The sequence below is a fragment of the Neophocaena asiaeorientalis genome, unplaced genomic scaffold (genome assembly GCF_003031525.2).
Source record: "Neophocaena asiaeorientalis asiaeorientalis breed wild unplaced genomic scaffold, Neophocaena_asiaeorientalis_V1.1 scaffold392, whole genome shotgun sequence".
NCBI classification, from domain to species: Eukaryota; Metazoa; Chordata; class Mammalia; order Artiodactyla; family Phocoenidae; genus Neophocaena; species Neophocaena asiaeorientalis.
This window is the reverse complement of record NW_020174421.1, coordinates 517194-540884: the sequence shown is the minus strand read 5'-3', so window position 1 is coordinate 540884 and position 23691 is coordinate 517194. Positions and strand designations below refer to the sequence as shown.

Genomic DNA, 23691 nt, shown 5'->3' with positions numbered 1-23691 from the left:
TCTTTGAATTAGTATTTTTCTGTCCTGCAGATAAACACCCGGAAGCGGATTTAGTGAGTCCTATGTTAGCTCTGTTTTTAAATGTTTTGAGGAACCTCTGTGTTCTCCGTAGTGGGTGCAGAAATTTACATTCCCAGCAATAGTCTACATGTGTTCCATTCCCATCCTCCCCAACACATTTCTTTTGTTAACGGCCACTATAACAGTTGTAAAGTGATATCTCATTACTGTCTTGTTTGTATTGGAAAACTTCACAGATTTTCCTGAGCACTCTGTACGTGTTTTGGATGTATACTTCCTGTCATTATAAGCCCACTCTCATGCTGTTATATTCCAGACTCTCCACATCCTCCGAGCCTCTCAAATAATTCCTTTACTCTCTAGCGCTCAGGTAGTTTAATTGACTCTAATTAATTTAGAAGTGTTCGTTGCCTCATTCACTGCGCCCCTCGGTCAAGGAGCAAAAAATCACAGGCTTCAGTTTTCCCATACTTACAGTAGGGTGGAGAGCAAGGGGCGTGGTTCAACTTCGCTGGCGGAACTACCAGAGTCGTCAAAACGTCGCAAAATTACCCAGCCTCGCCTGGCCGGTTTTTCCTGCGCCTGCGCAGAATCCGCCGCTGTCCTGCGCTTCGGGATTCACTTCCGTGCCCTCGAAGACTTGGCGCTCCTCCGTGGTTCGTCTGCTTTTCTTTCGTTTTAGGCGTCTACGCAGGCGCGGCTGTCGAGCGCCGAGCAGTCGATGGAGATGGTGGCCTCGACCGCTTGAGGGGTCGTGGAGGCCCCGAGCTCGGGTCGGAGAACTGGACAGGCCTTCGCGGCTGTGGGACCGGGAGAGGTACACGGGGCTGGGCGTGCCTGCGGGGCTCTTGTCAGAAACCGGGCGGGCGGGCCGTGCGGGCGTGAGATCCGTGTGTGGTGGGTGTGACGTGCGTGGTGGGCGCTGGGGCTCTCGGGCCGCGCGCCTCGCTCGTGTGCCCGGGGTGTTTTTACTCCGTGGTTGCTTGGGGTTGTGTGAGCTCTGTAGCGTTACGCGGCTGGGGCGGCGGAGGGCTGTCTCCCAGGAGCGTTTTCTGGGTCTTCTGTGGAGGTTTAGGCGTTTGGCTTCGGGGTTTGTGTGGTGCCTATGTGAAGTTGTCGTGTGTGCTTTGTGGGGATGAGCCTTTTCACCCACCACACTGTGGGTGTGGTGATGCGGCGCGTGCACGTCACGTTGAGTTACGTGGAGGGTGGTCGGGCGGCCGGGGGATGTGTGGTGGCTGAGGCGTGTGGCCGGCAGCGCTCACGCTGGACGTGGAGTTGCAGGATATGTGGGTTTTCTTTGGACTTTGGACGTGATTTAGGGTGTGAGGGTCTCGCATATGTTGTGGACGTGGGGCCTGGCTTGGTGGTTTGTGGTGGGTATTTGGTTATATGGTTGTAGGGCTCGTCCGTTCATTCATTTATTCACCCTTGGAGCGTTGTTGAGATTCTCGGTGCTTTGTGCCGGGCACTGACCCGGGGAGTGTGGTGTTGGGAACGAGGACGTGGCTTCTGCTCTCAAACAGCTTACAGGCTGTTGGATTAAGTCGCTTTGTGTACCTGTGATTACAAATTGAGATAAATGCTATGAGGAGAGGTGCAGGGCTGCCCGATGGGAGAATGCGTCAAGCAAGAAATTCTCGAGGAAGTGAGGGTGTCCTGAGATATGGGGAGTGTGTGTTGGTAGCGTGAGTGCGTGGGAAGGAAGGGGGCTCGGGTGAACCCCTGGCTGGGAGGCGCCGGGAGCTGCTTTTTCAGCGACCGTCTGGAAAAGGGGCTGAGATCTGAATGTATATAACCATTGGGCTTTTTAGCTAGAGGAAGAAAACAGGGACCTCGTGTTTCATTTGTTTATTTTCTGGGTCACTGCCACTCTTCAGCTTTGAGGGCTTAGGCAGGTCCTCCTCCGTGGCCCTGTTAGCAGGTCCATCCACAGCTCAAAGATGAGGGTCATACATTCCCCCTCACTCTGTACTGTGGTTTGTGGCCTCAGGTTCTTGGGGAGAAATTTCTCTGCTTTTGTGGATTGGTTTTGTCTGCATTTCCCTATGGCTGTGCATCTTTCTGAGGTGACATTGGAAGTGACTTTGCCGTGGCCTGATAAAACTGAAAATGTAACTTATTAAGCCCTGAATTGTATAAGCATCAGCTTCTTTTATTTTTGAAGCAGTGAGAACGTTAAGCTTGCTGGTTTATAAAGTCTAGTAAGTTTATTGGAGAAAAAGTACCCTACAAACGTTAAGACACAGAATAGATTTTTCTTTTTGATCACTAGGTTTCTAATGCTCCTCCTTAGACTGAAGCTGGAATTTTGTTTGATTTGGTTTGGTTTGATTTTTAGCGCAGGTGCTATCCCTTTTATATCAGTGCCTTTTTGACAGAGGTGCAAGAGCTCCATATATGTTGTTGAATAAATTGTCAAGGTAAAGAGAGTCAAATTAAAATTTGTGCTTGTTGATAACTATTTCAGACATTTCCCCAGCGGCTAAAGTGGAATACAGATTATGAAGCTGGATCATTGGAATGAATGTTAGTGAATTGCCTTGGTATTGTGTTTACTGTTGAAGTTGTATTTTCCTTTCTTATCTTCAAGAATCTGTGCTTTCCCTTTCACTGAGTTGCCATTGTCCAGTGATGTTCTCATATCTTAGAAAGTTTTGTGTTTTGGTCTAAGGATTCGAGAAAGCAGTTTGTGTTCTCAAACTTGCACTGAAAAATGTTAAGTACCCTTCCTGAACTGTGAAAAGGACAAGGAAAATTCTCAATTGCTGCTAATTTGCCTGAACTGGTTTCCCCCCAGCTTCTTTCCTTTCTTAGGACTCCTACTCCAGAGAGGATACCTCATCTAGGGCCGTGATGCCACTTCCCCATCACCTGTGTGCTGCTTGGTTAAGCTAATGCTGCGGATCCCTCGTCTTTTGTGGAGGAATCAAGCTGACTCTTGGCATGAGGACCCTGCCTTGCGGGGGTTGAGAGTGACACTGCCATGGCTTCTCTGGATGACCCAGGGGAAGTGAGGGAGGGCTTCCTCTGCCCTTTGTGCCTGAAGGACCTGCAGTCTTTCTATCAGCTGCAGTCACATTATGAGGAAGAGCATTCTGGGGAAGACCGTGATGTCAAAGGGCAAATTAAAAGTAAGAGACAGGGACTTTCTGCTTATCTCATTCTGTCACTGGGAGCTTTAACTCGTGGGATGGTTTTCATCAGCTACCATGTTGCCACCGTAATATGATAAACAATACGAAATTAATAATAATCATAGAGAACATATTTCTAGTGCTTTCCATGTGCCAGGCATTATTCAAAATCTTCCAGTGTATTAACTTCATTTAATTCTCATGATAACTATGTGACTATGAGCCCATCTTACTGATGAGGATACCAGACACGGAGAGATTAGACACAGAGATAACTTGCCTGAAGCTGCAAAGTGAGGTAGAGCCTGGCTTTGAACCTAGTAAGTGTAATTACTGTCCTCTGCTGTCTCTTGCTAGGATGTTTGAATTACCTAACTGCCAGCCTAAGAGGATTTGGGGTGGAATTCCTTTCCTTTGCTCTGTAAGTGGAGGCACATTGTACACCCGTTTACCTGTCACAAATTCAGGCCTTCCTGCCATCCTTACTTCTTCAACTAGACCTTGTCCTCTGCAGCACAGGAAAAGGAAGATTATGGTTGAAATATAAGGAGTTAAACCCAAAAAGTTAAAACTTGGTTTTTGAACTTCCAAGGACCCTCAGGTCCTGGAGGTTTGCAGAAAGACTTTTTCAAATTCTTGCTGTACAGATTATTCATTTCCTGAACTTTGAACTTTAGATTCTAACCCCTAAATATGATGCTGGTGCTCTGGAATTCACTTTCCTGGTGATTCAGTTAATAGCTGGCCACATTTCTGAAGGCAATGAGATTAAAAAGGTCTATTGCTGTATTCACAATTCTTTGTTGGGTGGGAGAGAAAGGAATGATCCATGTATTCCTAAGCGGACTCTGGTCTCCACATGTGTGAGTCACATGCCCCTTGTAATCAAAGTCTCACTCCATGTCTCACTTTTCAGTTCAGAAAAAAAGAGTTGTTGAAAGTATTAACATTTATAACTTCTGTCAAAAATATGACAAAGTCAAACATTTTCAAAATCCTGAAGGCTGCAATGGACTAGGTGGCTTCTGGCTATAGAGGCTGGAGCAGAGTCATAACTCTGAGGAGACCCAAAAGAAAAAAGAAATGTATGTTCTTTCACATACATTGTTATTTCATTTGACTCTCCCAACAACCCTGCAGGAAGGTGTTGGTCTCGTTTTATAGAGAAAAAGTGAGGCTCAGAGATGTGGAGTGACTTATCCAAGGTCAGATAGGAATTGACGGAAGTAGGCCTTGACCCCATGTCTTCCATCACCTCTAAGCCTAATGCTCCTCTTTGCGCGTAGCATCACTGATGAGGTGAGGCCCTGTATTCCAGTCACAGCATGCACTGCAGCTGGAAAACTAGCAAACGAAGGAACTGATTGTCTAAGGGTCCTTTGGATAACTGAAGGGCCTCCATGATTTTCAGTGAGCATCTAGTCTTAGTGCCAGCTCAACTGAGTCATATACCGTGATATCACTAAAACCTTGATGCCGGTGGGTGGAGAGATTAGAGAATGTCCTCACATTCCTGTGATGACTGCCCTTGTATTAGGGGAAAAATGTGTAAGATTATCGAGGGAATAATAGATATAGGGCCTTCTGCTGCTGACTGAATTGAAGTGAGGGTTGATCCTGAGTACTAGCTGGAGAGAGACCGGGAGTTATCAAATTTAGTTTCTCTTTTCTGTCAGTGTCTGTTTCTCTCTGCTTTTCTGTTTCTGCCTCCTTTGAGAAACAGTGAATTTCCTGCTCCTTTGGCTGTGAGGGGAAGACAGGCAAAATGAATAAGGCACCTAGATTTTAGTCCCCTTTTCTTTCATGTAGCTCACAATCACAAAGTCAAGAAGTCAAGACTTGGGCTTTCTTTTCACTAATGAAAAGGAGAAACTTGGTACTGAGTTGAAGAAATGCTTTGGGCCGATCAGATACTGGAAACTACCTCTTCAGGTGGAGTTCTTTCCTCCTACCTCTGCTTCCTTTACTTGGCTTGTTTTGGGCTCTTGGAAAACCTGGGACTGGAAATAACTCTCAGAGATGTTAGCTAAGGGGCCGGGCTGCAAGCAGTAAAGCCTGCTTTTATTAGGAAGGGCATTTCTAATTCTCTGTTTAGTGTCCGTTACAATGGAAGGCTGCAAGAAGGACCTTTTTTGGTTGGCTCAAGCTTTGGTTCTAACTCTAGCATAATCTCTTAAAACTAGCCTCACCATCTCTGACAAGGGCAGGTTATGGGCTACTTTCTCTCCTAACTCACAGTATCTCACATCAGAGGGAAACTATGTATATAGCCCATTGTCTTCCTGGTGCCTTCATTAGGCTTATTTATAGCTACCTTCTGCTATAAAAAAGCCATCCAAACCTTTCAGGAAGGATTCAGTGTCTAGTCCATTTTGTGTCTAGGACATTTGCCTTATCTGAGATGCATTTTTTTTTTTAACAAAGCCTTTTCAGGACACAAGCGCTGTCAGTTGAATTTAACTTTCCTCATTTTCTCTGTTCCTCTTAATCAGCCTCTTTTTTAGGAAGCTTGAAATCTGGGAGACACTCTGGTGTTCATTAAGATTCTGATTCCATTTGTCTTGCTGGAATTTGGGAGGCAAGACCCAAGGCTAGGGAATGACTTACAGGGGGATAGACTGTACTATCCATAATGTCCTCGGGACTCCCCTGGTGGCGCAGTGTTTAAGAATCCACCTGCCAATGCAGGGGACACGGGTACGAGCCCTGGTCCGGGAAGATCCCACATGCGGTGGAGCAACTAAGCCCGAGCGCCACAATTACTGAGACTGAGCCCTGGAGCCTGCAAGCCACAACTACTGAGCCTGCATGCCACAACTACTGAGCCTGCGTGCCACAACTACTGAGCCTACGTGCCTAGAGTCGGTGCTCCGCAACAAGAGAAGCCACCACAATGAGAAGCCCGCGCACCGCAATGAAGAGTAGCCCTAGCTCGCCGCAACTAGAGGAGGCCCGAGCACAGCAACGAAGACCCACTGCAGCCAAATAACAAATAAATAAATAAAAACATAATGTCCTCATATTCCTGCTATTTAGCTCTCTCTCTTTACCTTTCGAGCTCTTGACTTGGCGTTTTTGTCCTCATAGAAGCACATAGTTCCTCTTGTGTACTTCCTTGGCCCCGAGCTGTTACAGTCCTTGAATTTCTTTAATTTTGTGTGAAGTAGTCTCTTTTATCTTTTATGGCCCTAGGATTTTAGACTAGAGTTAATCATAATAATACTGCTGAAATCACAGTCTGCAGCTTTCTTATGGGACCCCAGACCCAAGAGTTCCCTTCCGTACTACATATCTAAAGTACAGATCTTTGAATTCAAGAATCTCTAGTTCAGAACCAACTTACTGGTATGGTTTGCTGATGTTCCTCAGCTTGCAGTTGAGTCTCTCCTTAACTGTATAATTGATTTAAGCAACAAGATCCCTGTGATGTATATGGGCTGGAGGATGGAATTGGACCAGTAAATGGGATTGTGACAGTGATTCTAGAAGTTTTCCTCCTTCCGCCATACTACTTATGTCCTCAGAAAATGAAAGAACCCTGATACAGGAGAAGTCATGAAATGCATTGGGACCCTGTTGATAGGTGAAATCTAAGTGCTTTTCCTATAGGACCATGACTCTCTACTGGGTTATCTTCGTGGTTTCATATGGTGTTTGTTCCATTTTTCAAGGTCTTGTCCAGAAGGCTAGGAAAGCAAAGAACAGGCTGTTGAAACGAGAAGGAGATGACCGAGCTGAATCAGGGACCCAAGGATATGAGTCTTTCAGCTATGGAGGGGTTGATCCTTACATGTGGGAACCCCAGGAGCTTGGTAAGAAATTCTTTTCATTCGTTCATTCATTCATTCAGCAAATGTTTATTGAACATCTATATGTTTTAAGAGTTGGCTGAAGAGACACCAGTAAATCAGAATGGTTGTAAGCTTCTGAACCTTGTGTTCTAGTGGGGGGAGAAAATGGACAAGAATGAGCTGGGCCTCTGCTTTGTGTTAGGCACTGCATGAAATGCTTTACTTGTGGACTCTCGTTTAATCCTTACTGAACTCCATGGGGACCTCCCAGGGTCAGACAGCTAGGAAACTGCAGAACTGGGGTAGGAATCCAGGTCTTTGACATCAGCCCAGGTGCAGTCCATTGACTGGGCTGTCTCTTCTTGTGTAGACATTGATTACCTCCCTACTGAGAAGCACTGGTTCATGCAACTTAATTTTCTGAAGCATGTAATTGTGTTATCATCTGCTTACTTTCAAAATTACCATCTTTTCGGGATGATGAAAATGTTATAAAATTTATTTTGGTGATGGTTGCACAACCCTGTCAATATACTAAAAACCATTGAATTTGTATACTTTAAATGGTGAATTGTATGTATTTGAATGATAACTCAGTAAAGCTTTTACCAAAAAGATCATGCCACATGGAGTTGAACTAGCTAATCTTACATGTCCTTTAACTGTTGAATGATAGTGATCATTAATATAGTATTTTCTATCCATGTGATGGGTAAATAATGATTCTTTCGTAGTAGTTTATTATACTTTGTTTTGTTTTGGGGCCTCTCTGCATGGCACGTGGGATCTTAGTTCCCCAACCAGGGATCGAACCCATGCCCCTTGCATTGGAAGTGTGGAGTCTTAACCATTGGACTGCCAGGGAAGTCCCATAGTACTTTATTATACTTTGATACTCATTATCTTGTTCACCTTTCACAAAAGCCTTGTGAGGTAGAAAGGGTAGTGATGCTCATTCCATTTATAGATGAGAACACAGGCTCTAAGAAGGGAAGTGATATTTACCCTGGGGTCGTCTACCAAATAGTGCTGCTGCAGGATGTGTCTTTTATTTTATTTTTTAAATAAATTTATTTATTTTATTTACTTTTATTTTTGGCTGTGTTGGGTCTTCATTGCCACGCACAGGCTTTCTCTAGTCGCAGCGAGCAGGGCTACTCTTCCTGTGGTGCACGGGCTTCTCATTGCGGTGGCTTCTCTCGTTGCGGAGCACGGGTTCTAGGCGTGCGGGCTCAGTAGCTGTGGCTCACGGGCTCTAGACCGCAGCCTCAGTAGTTGTGGCGCATGGGCTTAGTTGCTCTGCAGACTGTGGGATCTTCCCAGACCAGGGATCAAACCCGTGTCCCCTGCCTTGGCAGGCCGATTCTTAACCACTGCACCACCAGGGAATCCCAGAATGTGTCTTTTTGGAAGAGGAAAGCCCTAGAATTACACTATCCAATATGATAGCTACTAACTGTATGTGGCTATTTAAATTTAAATAAATTAAAGTTAAATAAAATTAAAAGTCAGTTCCACAACCACACATTAACCACATTTTAAGTGCTCAGTCTCCATGTGTGGCTAGGGGCTACCATGTTGGAGAGTGGAAACATTTTATTTTCATTATGGCAGGAGAAAAATGGCTTAAAAATAAGATTATACGTATATATTTATTAGTTACATATGAAAGACAGAAACATGAAGGAGACTTTTCAAGCATATGAATTATTAGCTTTTTGATAGCTTATTTCATGATTGCCAGTGTTAAATTATCAAGGTGATTTACTGATTAACTTGCCTGTTTCAGCAACTGAAGGAAGTCACAAATTACAAAAGGTCACGTGAATGGCAAATTTTAAAAGTTAATGTGTATTGTCACTCCTAAAAATTCGAAACTAAAATTTAATTAGGTGTTAAAGTTGATTAGGAAGAAGGAAAGCGTGGATGCTAAAGAGTGTAGCATAAAGATCTAGATATGGTAAAGCAGCGGTCCCCAGCCTTTTTGGCACCAGGGACCAGTTTCAAGGAAGACAGTTTTTCCGTGGATGATGGTGGAGGGTGGATGGTTCAGGTGGTAATGTGAGCGATGGGGAGTGATGGCGAGCTGCAGATGAAGCTTTGCTCGCTCTCTTGCCTTCCACTCACCTCCTGCTGTATGGCATGGGTTGGGGACCCCTGTGGTAAAGTGCCTAAATGAATAGGCCGTCATTGGGTAGAAGAAATGAAATGAGTGCTGGGAGGGTTGAGGGGGCAGGGCCGGCTTTCAGAAGAGGTGAGATTGAGCAGGTTATATTTCAGATGCACTGAGACAACAGGCTACTTGGTTCCATTTGTGTGAGGAGGTTTGTCCTGGGTCTTGGCTGCTGGACTGAGAAGTTACCAGTTTAACTAGCCCCCTCCAAGGGCATCTATTAGCGTTTACATTTGGGGGGCTATTTTGTGAAGGATTGTTTTTATTCTGATGAAAAACCATATTGTACCAGCTTTGAAAAGTACAGAAAAGTATGAGATGTTTAAAAATCGCCGATAATGTTACTGCCTTTTTATTTAACAAAAATTCATGTGCCAGGCAGTATTCTAAGGATTTTATAAATTTTAACTTCTGTAGTCCTGATAACAGCCCTGTGGAGTAGGTACTACTGTTTTCCCCATTTTATAGCTGAGTACTCCAAGTTACAGAGAGGTTGAGGAACTTGTCCAAGGTCACACAGTGTGTGGCAGAATTGAAACTTGAGCACAGGCTGGCTCCAGAGTTCAACCTCTGTCCTTAAGGTCTTTCCTATCATACTTTGTGGCCCCAAGGTGACCACAGTTAACATTTTAGCAAATTTCCTTCCATTTGCTTTTCTAGTTTTTTAATTTTTAGTAAGACTCTAATGGACTTCCCTGGCAGTCCAGTGGTTAAGACTCCGCGCTCCCAACGTAGGGGGCCCAGGTTCAATACCTGGTTGGGGAACTAAGATCCCACATGCTGCATGGTGTGGCCGATAGATAGATAGATAGATAGATAAATAAATAGATAAATATAATAAAATCCTAGAATGTTTGAAATTCAAGGTAGAGAGGCTCCCTCAGGGAAACGACAAGTCGTTTATGTCACCACCTCCCCTCCTAGGTGCTGTGAGAAGCCATCTTTCCGACTTCAAAAAACACCGAGCTGCCAGAATTGACCACTATGTCGTTGAAGTCAATAAATTAATAATCAGGTTAGAGAAGGTAAATCTTTTGTTTTAAAACACTTTTTTTCTGCAAGTATAAATCTTCTGGGGGGAGAATTGCATTTCTGTAGCATGTGTCTTGTATATTGTGTATATCCAATGCTGGCAAGGAAGCGCCCCACCTAGAGCTGTGCTGAGGACGTGGTGGATGGTTCTAGCCTGGGCTGGCTTTACTGAAGGTAGTGGCCCAGGTTGATGACTGGCCACATATCCTGCTTCCCTTTTTCTTCCTATGAAGGCCACTTGGCTGCTGGACAGCCTTTCTGCCTTTAGATCCTTTCCTCGTTTGGGTGTCCCAGGGACAATCACGCAGTGAGGCATAGTGTGTGATACCATGTGATGGCAAACAGAGAGGCTAGTAACCAGGCGTGTGAGGAGTACCCTGCCAGGGCCAGTGTGCAGTGTGGGAACCTCTCGTCCTGTGGTTGGTTTAAGAGTGTGTCTTCAATACCACGATCGCTCTGTTTACTTTAATCCTGGAAATGCTTGTTGTGTGTAAGCTGGGTTGTGTGGTGGGCATGGCAGCAGCCACACGGGTTCAATTCTTTATGTGTACTTCGTAGGGCAGAAATATGTGACCGCTTTCATTGTCCAGGAGGACTGTGGCGAATCGGGGGGTTCCCATTGCTTTCAGTAGCCACCCCACCGTGCCCTTGCCTACCCGTGGTTATTGCTTAAGCGGGTAACTGACAATAAAGAGATTGGAATGGGTCATGCGAAGGGAGGTACCTTCTGGATGCAAAGCTAATACTCTATCCCCCACAAAGTTGTTTTGTGACATTTTGGGTTTGGAGACGACAGATAAGACTTGAGCAATGCTGGTGTGCTCATTCCCACTTGATGCTTCTGCCTGTAGAAAGTGTATACACCACCAGATTAATTCCTTCTGGCACTTTTTTCTCCTTGTCAGCTCACTGCATTTGACAGAACAAATACTGAGTCTGCGAAGATCCGAGGTAACTCTAGAACTTTGTTCACATTCCTTCTATTCTTTTTTTTTTTTTGTGGTACGCGGGCCTCTCACTGTTGTGGCCTCTCCCGTTGCGGAGCACAGGCTCCGGATGCGCAGGCTCAGCGGCCATGGCTCACGGGCCCAGCCGCTCTGCGGCATGTGGGATCTTCCCAGACCGGGACACGAACCCGTGTCCCCCGCATTGGCAGGCGGACTCTCAACCACTGCGCCACCAGGGAAGCCCCACATTCCTTCTATTCTTTATCTTTCTTCTTGACCAGATCTCCTTTTTAAAATGGCCTACATTTATGTTTGTTTGGTTTTTGTTTTGTTCTTCCCAAAGCAATAGAAAAGTCCGTGGTGCCTTGGGTCAACGACCAGGATGTCCCCTTCTGTCCAGACTGTGGGAATAAGTTCAGCATCCGCAACCGCCGCCACCACTGCCGCCTCTGTGGGTCTATTATGTGCAAGAAGTGTATGGAGCTCATCAGCCTTCCCTTGGCAAGTAGGTGATGGGGAGGCGGGCCCTGGACCCTGATCTCCTTTTGAGACTAACTTGTTTACTAATTACCACTGGGTGATTTGGGGGACGTTTTAAAAAAATTAACGGCCCATGTGATCTTCATTCATTTACTTGTTTATTCCTTGAAGCCCATTACAGCCTAGGCCCTGTGTTAGGGACCAGTGATTCAATGGTCTGTAACAGAGGTTGGCAAACTTTTCCCATAAAAGATCAGGTAGTAAATATTTCAGGCTTTGTGGGCCACATACGGTCTCTGTCACATTTCTTCTTCTGCTTTAAACAACCTTTTTGAAGTGTAGAAACCATATGTAGCTTGAGGGTCACACAAAAACAGGCTGGGCTTGGCTTGCAGGTTGTTGTTTGCCCACGTCTGGTCTATAAGCATCATCCACTCCTTCAGGGAGTCCAGCATCCAGCAGGGGAGACACACTGACAAACAAGTGCTTTATAAAGAGGCAAGTATGATGAGAGAAGTTGTGTCAGGCACGTGGGAGAGTTGACAGAATCTTTTTTTAAAAAATAAATTTATTTATTTATTTATTTTTGGCTGTGTTGGGTCTTCATTGCTGCCAGCGGGCTTTCTCCAATTGCGGTGAGCAGGGGCTACTCTTCGTTGTGGTGCGCAGGCTTTTTTCATTGTGGTGGCTTCTCTTGTTAGGGAGCATGGGCTCTAGGCGTGTGGGCTTCAGTAGTTCTGGTGAGCGGGCTCAGTAGTTGTGGCTCGCGGGCTCTAGAGTGCAGGCTCAGTAGTGGTGGCGCACGGGCTTAGTTGCTCCGCGGCATGTGGGATCTTCCTAGACTAGGGCTCGAACCCGTATCTCCTGCATTGGCAGGTGGATTCTTAACCACTGTGCCACCAGGGAAGTCCCGAGTTGATGGAATCTTTGTCAGCTCTGCTTGAAGTGGCAGGTGAGGCTTTGAGAGGAGACTGTAGGAGGTGGTCTTAAAATGAGCAGCGGGCTAGTCCTTTCCTTTGAGCAGAGAGTCACAGACAGCTCACCGTCATATAGAACAGGCTGTAATGTCGTAATGTGAGAGCCACTGAGTGCTGCTGAGGCCGCTGCAGAGGCTGAAGAAGAGTGAGAGTGTGGGTGCTCAGGGTCAGGAGGTGACGTTTGAGAGCAGCCTTGAAACACAACTGGGACTGCAGAGAGGTGGGGCAGGCAGGCATCGTGGGGAGAGTGAAGAGCTGGTGCGCAGGCGTGGGATGTGGAAAGGCCTGGGGAAGGTTAGTAGATGAGCAGGTACAGTAGTTGGGGGTATGAAACACTGCTTGGGAATATGGGAATGATGCTGTAAAGGTTAGGTGGAACACAGTGTCCCAGTGGTCCAGAACTTTGAACCTCATCTGGTTAAAGGTTGCTAAAGATGATCTCATGGGGTTTTGGCTAATTCTGGGACTTTTGGGGTGATTTTGCAACCCTGGAGAGTTCTGCTGACTCTGCATGTACCGTTGGCTGCAGGATGTCTGGATAACATGGGACAGAAATAGATGCTTCCTCTGTCGAGCTCTGATGTCCAGCGGGCTCGCATTACCTTGATACTTCCCCTTTCTCCCTGAGGCGACTCCCTGTCTTACCGAGACTTTATAAGCTATGTTTTGGGGACACTCTTCACCTTCCTTCTTTTGAGTTAATTAACTGACATTTACTGGGCAGCTGCTATGAGGTGGCCCTGTTGGAAAAAATATAGGGCTGCAGCTATGAATAAGACAGTTTCTACCCTCAGAATCACAGATTCCTAGGGCAGCTCTGGGGTGTACATAGAGCTATCACTACAGGGAAAAGTGGGAAGTGCTCCACAAGGGGCGATGTAGTAGAAACTGATAGAAAGGCAGATTGTTTTTGCCTCAAGGAATTGCGGGGGTGGGGGGGTGGTGCTTCTGGGAGGATGTGCCATTTGAGCTGAGCTTTGGAAGGGGTAGGAGTCGGGTGTGGGGGAAGGCCGTGGAGGGTAGCCCAGGGAGAGCCTGGGTTGTGTCTCAGGCACGGGGCAGATGGAGCAGGGCAGTAGGTGGTAAGGCCAGGTTAGGGGTGGGCTTCAGAGCTTCAGAGACAGACTGTCCTAGGCTGCCTGGCTCTTTGGCAGCTGCACTGGGCGTCCATCCCACCTCAGAGCCTGAGCCCGGAAGGCAGAGGTGTGGGTGCTTCTCGCCTGTGGGCAGAGCCTGCTCTCGTGCCACCCCCACCGTTGGACTCCACTGCTGTTGTGGCTGGTGGGGTGATTGGAGGCTGTGGGCTCACTGCTGCCTGTCCTGTGTTGTGCTTTACAGACAAGCTCACCAGTGCCAGCAAGGACTCCCTGAGCACTCATACCAGCCCCAGCCAGTCACCCAACAGTGTCCACGGCTCCCGCCGGGCCAGTATCAGCAGCGTGAGCAGCGTGAGCTCTGTCCTGGACGAGAAGGATGACGACCGGATCCGCTGCTGTACACACTGCAAGGACACATTACTCAAGAGAGAGCAGCAGATCGACGAGAAGGAGCACACCCCTGACATCGTGAAGCTCTACGAGGTGATTCGTGTGTGGCCTTGAGTCTGATTCGAGAGATCTGGCTGTTGGTTATATACATGCCTGCAGATTTTGGAGAATGCTTTGGGAAGTCATTCCCTTGAATCATTTTTAGTTTTTGCCAAAGGGCACTAGCTAGGGCCCTGGGTGAGTCACAGAGTCACTGGGTATGTTGCAACAAACTTGTTCCCTCGCCCTTTCATGCCCACTTGACAGCGGGGTGGGGGGGTGGTTAGGGGCTTCTGTGGCCCAGGGGCAGGAGGAAGGGTGGTTGCCATGCGGTGTGGACAAGTTCTGTGGGTGGGCAGGAGCTGGAGCTGGTGGTGAAAAGTGGGCTGCAAGAGTCCTGCCACACTCACTTGGAGTTTGAGAAACTGCCCAGAGGCTTAGAGCTTCCTCTTTTAAGTCCATTCAAATGCTTCAGCTCTCATTACCACCAGCAACCCTGGAATGCCTTCAGTAGATGCTGCTTTAAAGGAGCAGAGTGTGGTGCCAGAAGCTGGGATTTAGAGTCAGACTGGGTGTGAGCCTGGCTCGGCCTCCTAATGGCCAGGTGAGGCCTGCAAGATGAGAAGGATGAGCCAGGTGGGGGTTGGGCAGGGAGGTGGTAGGAAACGGGGAGGAGGAAACCAGCCCGGGCATCGGAAGCAGTTTGTGCAAAACTGAGCAGAGGAGGGGTGTATCTTTTTTTTTTTTTTTAATAGATTATTTATTTTTGGCTGCGTTGGGCCTCATTGCTGTGCGTGGGCTTTCTCTAGTTGCGGCTAGCAGGGGTTACTCTTCGTTGTGGTGCGTGGGCTTCTCATTGTGGTGGCTTCTTTTGTTGCAGAGCACGGGTTCTAGGTGCGCGGTTTTCAGTAGTTGTGGCACGTGGGCTTCAGTAGTTGTGGCACATGGGCTTCAGTAGTTGTGGCTCACAGGCTCTGAGCTCAGGCTAAGTAGTTGTGGAGCACGGGCTTAGTTGCTCCGTGGCATGTGGGATCTTCCTGGGCCAGGGCTCGAACCCATGTCCCCTGTATTGGCAGGCGGATTTTTAACCACTGCGCCACCAGGGAAGCCCCAAGGAGGGATGTGTTTTTGTCTGATGATCACTGAATGGTCACTGGTAGCAGTTCTGCAGGTCACAGTGGCTGTATTTCTGAAACCACCATGAAAATACTCAGGCTACTAGAAATGGTGTTAATTAAACCCTTGCTGAGCTGCAGATGTAGCCATTGTCTATCCTTTATGTGGAGCTCATGATCTGACAACTCATTTTTGTAAATAGCTGCCGTGCTTTTGGCTTCCTTCTTTTTTGAAGTGAGCCCTGGCAGTGCCTTGTGCTGGTATCTGGCATCACCTGGCAGATAAAGGACATAGCAACTAATTTCTTTTCTCTACCTTGGTAAACTCAGATGACTTGTGTCCTGGAAGGCCTTGCTCCTCTCAGAAACATCCGGTCAAACATCCGGGCTTCCCTGGTGGCACAGTGGTTAAGAATCTGCCTGCCAGTGCAGGGAACACGGGTTCGAGCCCTGGTCTGGGAAGATCGCACATGCCGCGGAGCAACTAAGCTCGTGCTCCACAACTACTGAGCCTGGGCTCTAGAGCCTGCGAGCCACAATTACTGAGCCCGCGTGCCACAACTACTGAAGCCTGTGCGCCTAGAGCCCATGCTACGCAACAAGAGAAGCCACCACAATGTAGAAGCCCGCACACCGCAACGAAGAGTAGCCCCCGCTCGCCACAACTAGAGAAAGCCCGCCCATAGCAACAAAGACCCAACGCAGCCAAAAATAAATAAATTTATTAAAAAAAAAAAAAGTTCACCCTCGCTTTCTTTCCTTCCTGCAAAGTTTTCTTGTAGAGTAGGTCTAAATCAGGAAATTGATAACAACAAACAAAACAAAACAGAGCTAAAAACCACTCTCTGCACTTTTTTCATTTTATAAAACTGCACATTTTAAATACATCTGTTGATTCAACATAACCTCTGGGTAGGCTTTTCTGTACCTTGAGAGCACAACTCACCTCTTCTTTTTTGTTCGTAGAAATTACGACTTTGCATGGAGAAAGTTGACCAAAAAGCTCCTGAATACATCAGGATGGCAGCATCATTAAAGTAAGCTATTCCTCTCTGTTTTACTAATTTAGTGGTGGCTGTTTTCTGGCATTTTAGGTCAATTCTTTAGTAGGTGAAAATGAAATTCCTAACTCTGCCCAGGCTTTTATTCTGCCACTGACTGCAGAGAATCTTCGTCATATCTGTATTTCTTTGGGGTGCATGTTACAGTCCTGTGTATTCATGTTCAGTCATGTGACCCCAGCTTTTCTGATTGAGCGGGTTTAGGAAGGGCCTTGGACGATAAGCACCACTGCCAAGTGCAGCATCCAGAGGTGAGCAAGGGCACTGTGCCTCATGCTTGTGCCTGGGTAGATGCCACTTCAGGGTGACACTGAGGTGTCAGGGCTGAGAGCAGACATTTCCTTTAGGTCAGGGGTTGGCAGACTTTGGCCCTTGGGCCACATCTAGTGTGCCATCTCTTCTTTTAAAATTAAGATTTAATTCACACACCATAAAATTCACCCTTTTAAAGTGTAAGTTCAGTGGTTTTGGTGCAACCATCACATCACATTTAGTACAACATTCACAAAATTGTACACCCATCAGCACTGCTGAATTCTGAAACACTTGCATCATGCTGGTTAGAAACCCCGTACCCGTTAGCAGCCCCTGCGCCATCTCCCTTTCTCTGGCAGCCACTAGTCTGCTTTCTGTCTGTGGATTTGCCTAGTTTGGATATTTCATGTAAATAGAATCATAGATATATGATCTTTTGTGTCTGGCTTTTTTCACATAATGTAAAGTTTTCAAGATTCATCCCTGTTGTAGCATGTGTCAGTGCATCATTCCTTTTGTATGAAGGCACTGTGTGGGTAGACCACATTTCGTTTATCCATTAGTCCCTTGGTGAACATTTGAGTTTTTCCACTTTTGGCTATTGGGAATAATGCTTCTATCAATATTCATGTATAGGTGTTTTGTGGACATATACTTTTATTTCTCTTGGGTATATACCTAGGAGTGGAGTTCTTGGGTCATATGGTAACTCTGTGTTTAACTTTTTGAGGAATTGCCGGACAGTTTTCCAAAATGACTGCACCATTTTACATTCCCATCAGCAGTGTATGAGACTTTGAATTTCTCCACATTCTTGCCCACACTTACTTCAGCATTATAAATACAATGTTATTGGGACACAGCCATGCCTGTTTGTTTGATTACTGTAGCTGATTTTGCACTACAGCAGCAGAGTTGAATAGTTGCAACAGAGACTGTATGGGCCTCCATAGCCAGGGGGGAGCTACTGTTGCTGAGCGTGTTTCCAGGTGTCTAACCCTTATGCCTCCAAAGACCAGTTCTGAAGTGCTTTAAGTAAGTGCCTTTCAGTCTGTCACTCATTCACTCAGTGGATATTTATCAAGCACAAGTTACGTGCCAAGTGCTGTTCTGGGTGCTGGGGCTGCAGCAATGGACAGTGGAGACAGCTTCATTATCATGGGAGTGCAGACCGTAACCAAGTGAACAAGTAACGCACATGATAATAATGCCAGGCATGATAGGTGCTCCGAGGAGAATATAGTTGGTTGATGTGACTGAGACCAGGGCAGTGATTTCAGATTTGGGCCAACCCTGTTATTTTCCACATGACTTGGCGTTATCAAGACAAAGTGCAAGTCTTCTTAGTTCTGATCTGATGTTCTTTTTGCAAACTGTGCAGTTAGAGATGATGAAACAACTTTATTGAATCTGCAGATTACAGCACACACCAAGATTTTTCCAGCTAGGCCTGCCTTATAGATGGAAAACAGGTAAACACAGCAGTTCTTTCTGCTTATTTAACTTAAATTGCTGTTGCCTCAGGAAGAGAGTTGAGTGGCCATTGCTGAGGCTGGATTAATAGCTTGGAGATCATTTGAAATGTTTCTCTTCACAGTAAACATTGTTTAAGGTTGTCGCATGTGCTACTTACTACGGGTATAAAAATGAAAAGCCATAATCACTGCACTTGGAGTTCAGCAGTCTGGTGGGAATGGCAGACTAGTAAAGGAACAATTCTAAGACCACATGATAACTGTTGCTGTTCCTCTGAGACTGGGGTTAAGCCACCTCACCTCTGGCCTTCCCTGATGTCCCATCCTCCACCCTGGGCAGAGTTACTCCCTCTCACCTCCTTTCTTGAGTTGGCGTCCAAGTGATTTTCTCACACAGGGAGCAATTGTTTGTGAGACCCGGGAGCATGGAGCAACTGACAGTGCCACATGGGCCGTGGCTTGGATTCCTTGGTCAGCTTTCCTATCATTCCTCCGCTCCCTGGGTAGTCTTTGAGTGAGAAAAGAAAGTGCCTTCTCTTACGTGGTCTGACCAACTCATTTAGTAAACCACTTCATCCGTCTTACTAGATGCACTGAAATTGTTCAGGGAAAGTAGGCTGAAGTAGATTCAGTCACATTTATTTTGGCAATGAGCTTAGGAGCTGGTCCTCAAAGACCTCGGCACTAGCGTGTCCCTATGGTGTCTGCAAATTAAAAGCAGTTTCTAGTTGATTAGCACTTATATTTTGAAAAGGAATGAGCACTGCAATATATGCAAGAGTCTGAAATGCCATTTGGAGAGAATTAACTGTCTACCCCTCTGTGAGTCCTTTTACACCACACTGTCCGTTCAGTGCGATGACACTTAGATCAAACATCTCTGTGATTTCTCCCTAGTGCTGGAGAGACAACCTACAGTCTGGAACATGCCAATGACCTTCGAGTGGAAGTGCAAAAAGTGTATGAGCTAATAGACGCTTTAAGGTAAGGTCTGTTAGGTGATGTCTTACGTGCTGCCTTGAGTGGAGGAGGTGCTTTGTTATTGAGTGGTGGGCGGCCAGCAGACCTGAGCTTACCCAGTCCTGGTGATAGTGGGAGTGTGTGAGGAGGAGGCTGAGGGAGTTGCCAGCTCTGGCACTCAGTGCATCTCAGTAACTTTCGGTTAAGGATTTCTATTGTTCATTATTATTAAAGGAATAGGAGTTGATTGACACCAGCTGTGTGCCAGTCACTGACTACTTCCACACAAAGTAGCTCCTTTATTATACCATGGTTACCCTGTGAGGTAGAGATTAACATCCCCATTTTATAGGTGAGAGAATGCACCACAGCTAGAAGAAGTGCTGGAGCCCAGATGGAAACACAGATCCTTTTCTTCAAGTTGACCGCTGCCTTGGTTTTTTTTGGCCGCGCTGTGCAGCTTGTGGGATCTTAATTCCCCGACCAGGGATCGAACTGAGGCCCATGGCAGTGAAAGCGCCGAGTCTTAACCACTGGACCACCAGGGGAGTCCCAGTCGCTGCTTTTTAACTGTGGATTGGCTGTTGGGGTTACATCAGCCCTTAGCAGTGTAGGAAGTACTGTGACTCAGAACAGAGATGCGGAACCGTTGTCCATCCGTACGTGCAGGGCTAGCTACGTGGTTTTAGGGTCTGCTGCAAAATGAAAATTCAGGTCCCTTGTTCAAAATTAAGGATTGTAAGACAGTGATAGCAGAATATGAAACCAAACACAGGGCCCTTCTGCTGTGCTGGTCACTCACCCACGACACTGGCCCTGCACCAGTGGTCAGTGCCTCGATGGCTGAGTGTTTGTCGTTCACCCTGTGCTTGTTTGGGGACTTGGGTACAGCCAAAGGGTAAGAAATGGGCTTTGCCTGCAAGGACATTTCAGTGGAGTCTCTAACCCATTTCTCTACACATGTTGCTGGCATGCAAGGCTGGTGACTCGGGACTTTTCACCTATGTTTCTGAGGCTGGCAGTGCCTGTTACAGTGATGTATTTGTTCCAATTCAGTAAGAAGATCTTAACCTTAGACTTGAAGCAGGACCCTCCACCACATCCAAACACTTTACGGCTACAGAGGATGATCAGATACTCAGCTACGCTTTTTGTGCAGGTAAAGCCATCCTGGGGTGGCAGAAACACTGCACTCACCTCCCCTGCTCTTCTACCACTCTGAAGGGAGACTGGGCCAATGGCTTGTTTATTTTTTGTTTGTACATTTATTACTTTTTAAGGTTATAAATGTGTCAGTCACATCTAGAGGAAAATCTGGATGTCAAAAAAAGTAAATATTCCTTTTAGTCCTATGTCCTTAACACCATCCTGCCTCATTCTGATATATTTTCTTTTTTATTCCATTTGCACTGGTTATATAATGTAGTTACATATGTTACTTATAGTAACTTATAGTTATATAAGTAGTATATTTGCAAGTTTAGGCCTTCTTATTGCTGAATTTTATATCATAAGCCATTTTTTTTTTTGGCGGCGCCACACGGCATGCAGGATTTCTAGTTCCCCGACCAGGGATCGAACCCATGCCCTCTGCAGTGGAAACACCAAGTCTTAATGACTGGAGTGCCAGGGAAGTCCCATAAGAACTTTTTTATGTGGTCCTCAAACAGCTCTTGTTTCAATGACTACAGAATAGCGCTCTGTGTACACTATCCTTTAACTATTCCCCTTTCACTGGGCATTTGATAGATTCCCATTTTTTGCTGTTGAGGATTGCCTGATGGACATACTTGCACATAGCATTTCCTCCTTGGGATAAGCTCCTACGGGACTCTTCCTGGGCCATTGGTTTGGAGGAAACAGGTGATTATTCAAGGGCGCGCTAGACGTAAGTGGTTGGATCTAAGTTGTTTCTACCTCAGAAAGCCCTTGTGAGAGTCACAGTCAATCCCCTGTGGTGCTCCTGACAGGGATCTAAGCGTCCTGTTGGGTTAGTTTCCCAACATCATAATGCAGAGAATGAGGCCCTTCCTGCTTTTGATTAGTGGCTGTATTCCACAGTCATTTGATGAGTGCCTGCTGAGTCCCAGGCAGTGTTCTAGGTGCTGGGTATCCTGCCATGAGTAAAGACAGACATTCCTGTTCTCATAAAGCTTGTATTCTAGAGAGGGGAATCGAAAAGAAACAACTAAAAAGTATAGCTTAAGAGGGTAGAGAGTGCTGTGGAGAAACATAAAGAGCGTGGGGTTGGGGCTTTGAAGGAGGCTTACGGATGTAGACAGGGAGGGCAGGAAAAGGCCCCCACTGAGAGGGCAAATAACTGGAATGTCTGGTGTTGATCATTTCATCAGGAAAAGGCTGGCCTATTCGGAAGTTGGCTCTGGTCCGATTTCAGCGTTAGGTCCTTCCCTGCTCTGCTCACTAACGTGACTGTCCGAGAGTGGGGTAGCTTAGCTTAAGTGGGCTCTCCCTAGAGGGCTTCAGGTTCACTTTTTCTCCTAAAAGGGTTTAAGTGTAAAATTGCCTGTGACCCCCTACAGGAAAAGTTGCTTGGTTTGATGTCACTGCCAACCAAAGAACAGTTTGAGGAACTGAAAAAGAAAAGGAAGCAGGAATTGGAGAGGAAGAAGATCCTGGAGAGACGGGTGAGTGAAGCTCAGGGATGCTGGCGTCCTGGCTTCTTCCCTGCGGCTCCCTTGAGCGCAGAGGCTTCCTCAGGCTCCCAGGAGGTCCTGTGAGGTTGTTGTTAAGTCAGAACCTCTCACTCTCTCTACTTTGCATTCTCCTTCTGTTCTTTTTCTGGCCTCTCTCATCTTCAGAGGTCAGAGTAATTATTTTTCTCTCCAGGTCCTATTTTTCTTTCAGAGGTTCTACTGATTTTCTCCTGTCCAGAATACCATAGAGACTGGCAATCCTCCCCCTGGTACAAGCTGCAGAGGACCCAGACACCAGGGAGTTCTTTCTAGAACACTTTGGAATATGCAGTATTAAACAGAATAATATGTGTATTTAAGATTGTGTGAGGTTCTAGTGTAGATGAGCGGTAATAGACCTCAGAGATTTAAGACAAGTACATGGCCAGTGAATCTAAGATTGAGAAAACCTTATCCCTTAACTTACTGTTATTTGGTATTTTAATTTTGAAAATCAGGGTTTGTCCCTCCTTCCCTTCTGATAAAAAAGCCTGATTTGATTTTAGCAGTTGGATATCGTAGTCCTGAGGTGGAGAATTGGAGTCTCACTGATACAGGGATAGCGGGACCGCAGAGGGTGGCTGGCGGTGTGGCTGTTGGCCTGGTGACCGTGTTACTTCTCTTTGGCTTTGGTGTCTCCCCAGGCTGCCCTGGAATCCCAGCGAAGGCTTGAGGAAAGACGCAGTGACCTGGTGTCTCATGCGACCAACGGGGAGGTGGTGTCCCTTCGCGGGGGCCCTGCCCCGTTGAGAAAGGCTGAGGGCTGGCTCCCGCTCTCTGGAGGTCAAGGGCAGGTCGAAGACTCGGACCCACTCCTCCAGCAGATCCACAACATCACATCCTTTATCAGGCAGGCTAAGGCCGCGGGCCGGATGGATGAAGTGCGTACGCTGCAGGAGAACCTGCGCCAACTGCAGGACGAGTATGACCAGCAGCAGACAGAGAAGGCCATTGAGTTGTCCCGGAGGCAGGCCGAGGAGGAGGACCTGCAGCGGGAACAGCTGCAGATGCTGAGGGAACGCGAGCGGGAACGAGAACGGGAGCAGTTCCAGGTGGCATCTCTGCACACGCGGACTCGGTCCCTGGACTTCCGAGAAATCAGGCCTTTTCAGCTGGAGCCAGGCAGAGAGCCTCGCGACCATCTTGCTCATGCCTTGGATCTGGGCTGTTCCCCAGCTCAGAGCAGTGCGGCACCCAAGACCCCTTCACCCAGCTCGGCTCTCGAGCCCATCAGACTGTGGTCTGGGCCCCCAGCCCTTGGCCAGGAATTCTTCCCCCAGAGCACCACGTCGCAGCACAATGAGGTGCCCTCCCTAAATCCCTTTGATGAGGAAGACCTCTCCAGCCCTGCAGCAGAGGGCACGGCCAGCCCTCCTGCTGCAGAGCCTCCTCTCAGCCCTCCAGCCTGTGTCCTCAAGGAGTACAATCCTTTTGAGGAGGAGGAGGAAGAGGAGGCAGTGGCAGGGAATCCCTTCACTAGCCCAGACAGCCCAGCCCCCAGCCCCTTTGACGAGGAAGAGGGGCATCCCCCTCAGAGACCCTCAGGACCTCCTGTTCCTGGCAGCCCCTTCGAGGAGGCCCCCTGTACTAACCCGTTCGAGGTGGACAGTGACAGCGGGCAGGAGGACGAGGAGCCCATAGAGGAGGAGCTCCTCCTCCAGCAGATCGACAACATCAAGGCGTACATCTTCGATGCCAAGCAGTGCGGCCGCCTGGACGAGGTGGAGGTGCTGACGGAGAACCTGAGGGAGCTGAAGCACACCCTGGCCAAACAGAAGAGGGGCGCCGACTGACCGTGATGGGCAGGGCGCCTCTGGGGCCTGGCAGGAGCCAGGGGAGCAGGAGGGAGGGCTGCTGGAGTTGATGGAGAAGGAGGAAGGGCGAGATTTAAGCTGCATGCAGGTCAGCGGGGGAGGAATCTGCTGTTTCGTGCTGTGCACTTGGAGCTTTTTCCTTGATAGTTGAATAATAAAATGGGAACTAGAACAGGAAGAATCAGCATGCATTTGCTGTTTTTCCTGTTTTTTTTTTTTTTTTTTTTTTTTTTT

The 23691-nt window shown here is 47.2% G+C and overlaps 1 protein-coding gene across 4 annotated transcripts; it reads left to right on the top strand.

Moving 5' to 3' along the window:
* The first annotated feature begins 679 nt into the window (after window positions 1-679).
* Window positions 680-23661, top strand: RBSN (rabenosyn, RAB effector). Of its 4 annotated transcripts, XM_024756473.1 has the most exons (12): window positions 680-838; window positions 2822-3155; window positions 6830-6970; window positions 10047-10147; window positions 11060-11105; window positions 11445-11606; window positions 13897-14138; window positions 16166-16236; window positions 18888-18974; window positions 20007-20109; window positions 21491-21595; window positions 22288-23661. In XM_024756473.1, the coding sequence occupies exons 2-12, from the start codon at window positions 3008-3010 to the stop codon at window positions 23434-23436; spliced, it is 2355 nt and encodes a 784-aa protein (XP_024612241.1). In that variant the 5' UTR covers window positions 680-838; window positions 2822-3007; the 3' UTR covers window positions 23437-23661. The 4 variants fall into 4 exon arrangements, with proteins under 4 accessions (XP_024612241.1, XP_024612242.1, XP_024612243.1 ...); XM_024756474.1 differs by lacking the exon at window positions 2822-3155 and having other exon boundaries at window positions 681-838; XM_024756475.1 differs by lacking the exons at window positions 2822-3155; window positions 6830-6970; window positions 10047-10147 and having other exon boundaries at window positions 682-838.
* Window positions 23662-23691: the final 30 nt, after the last annotated feature.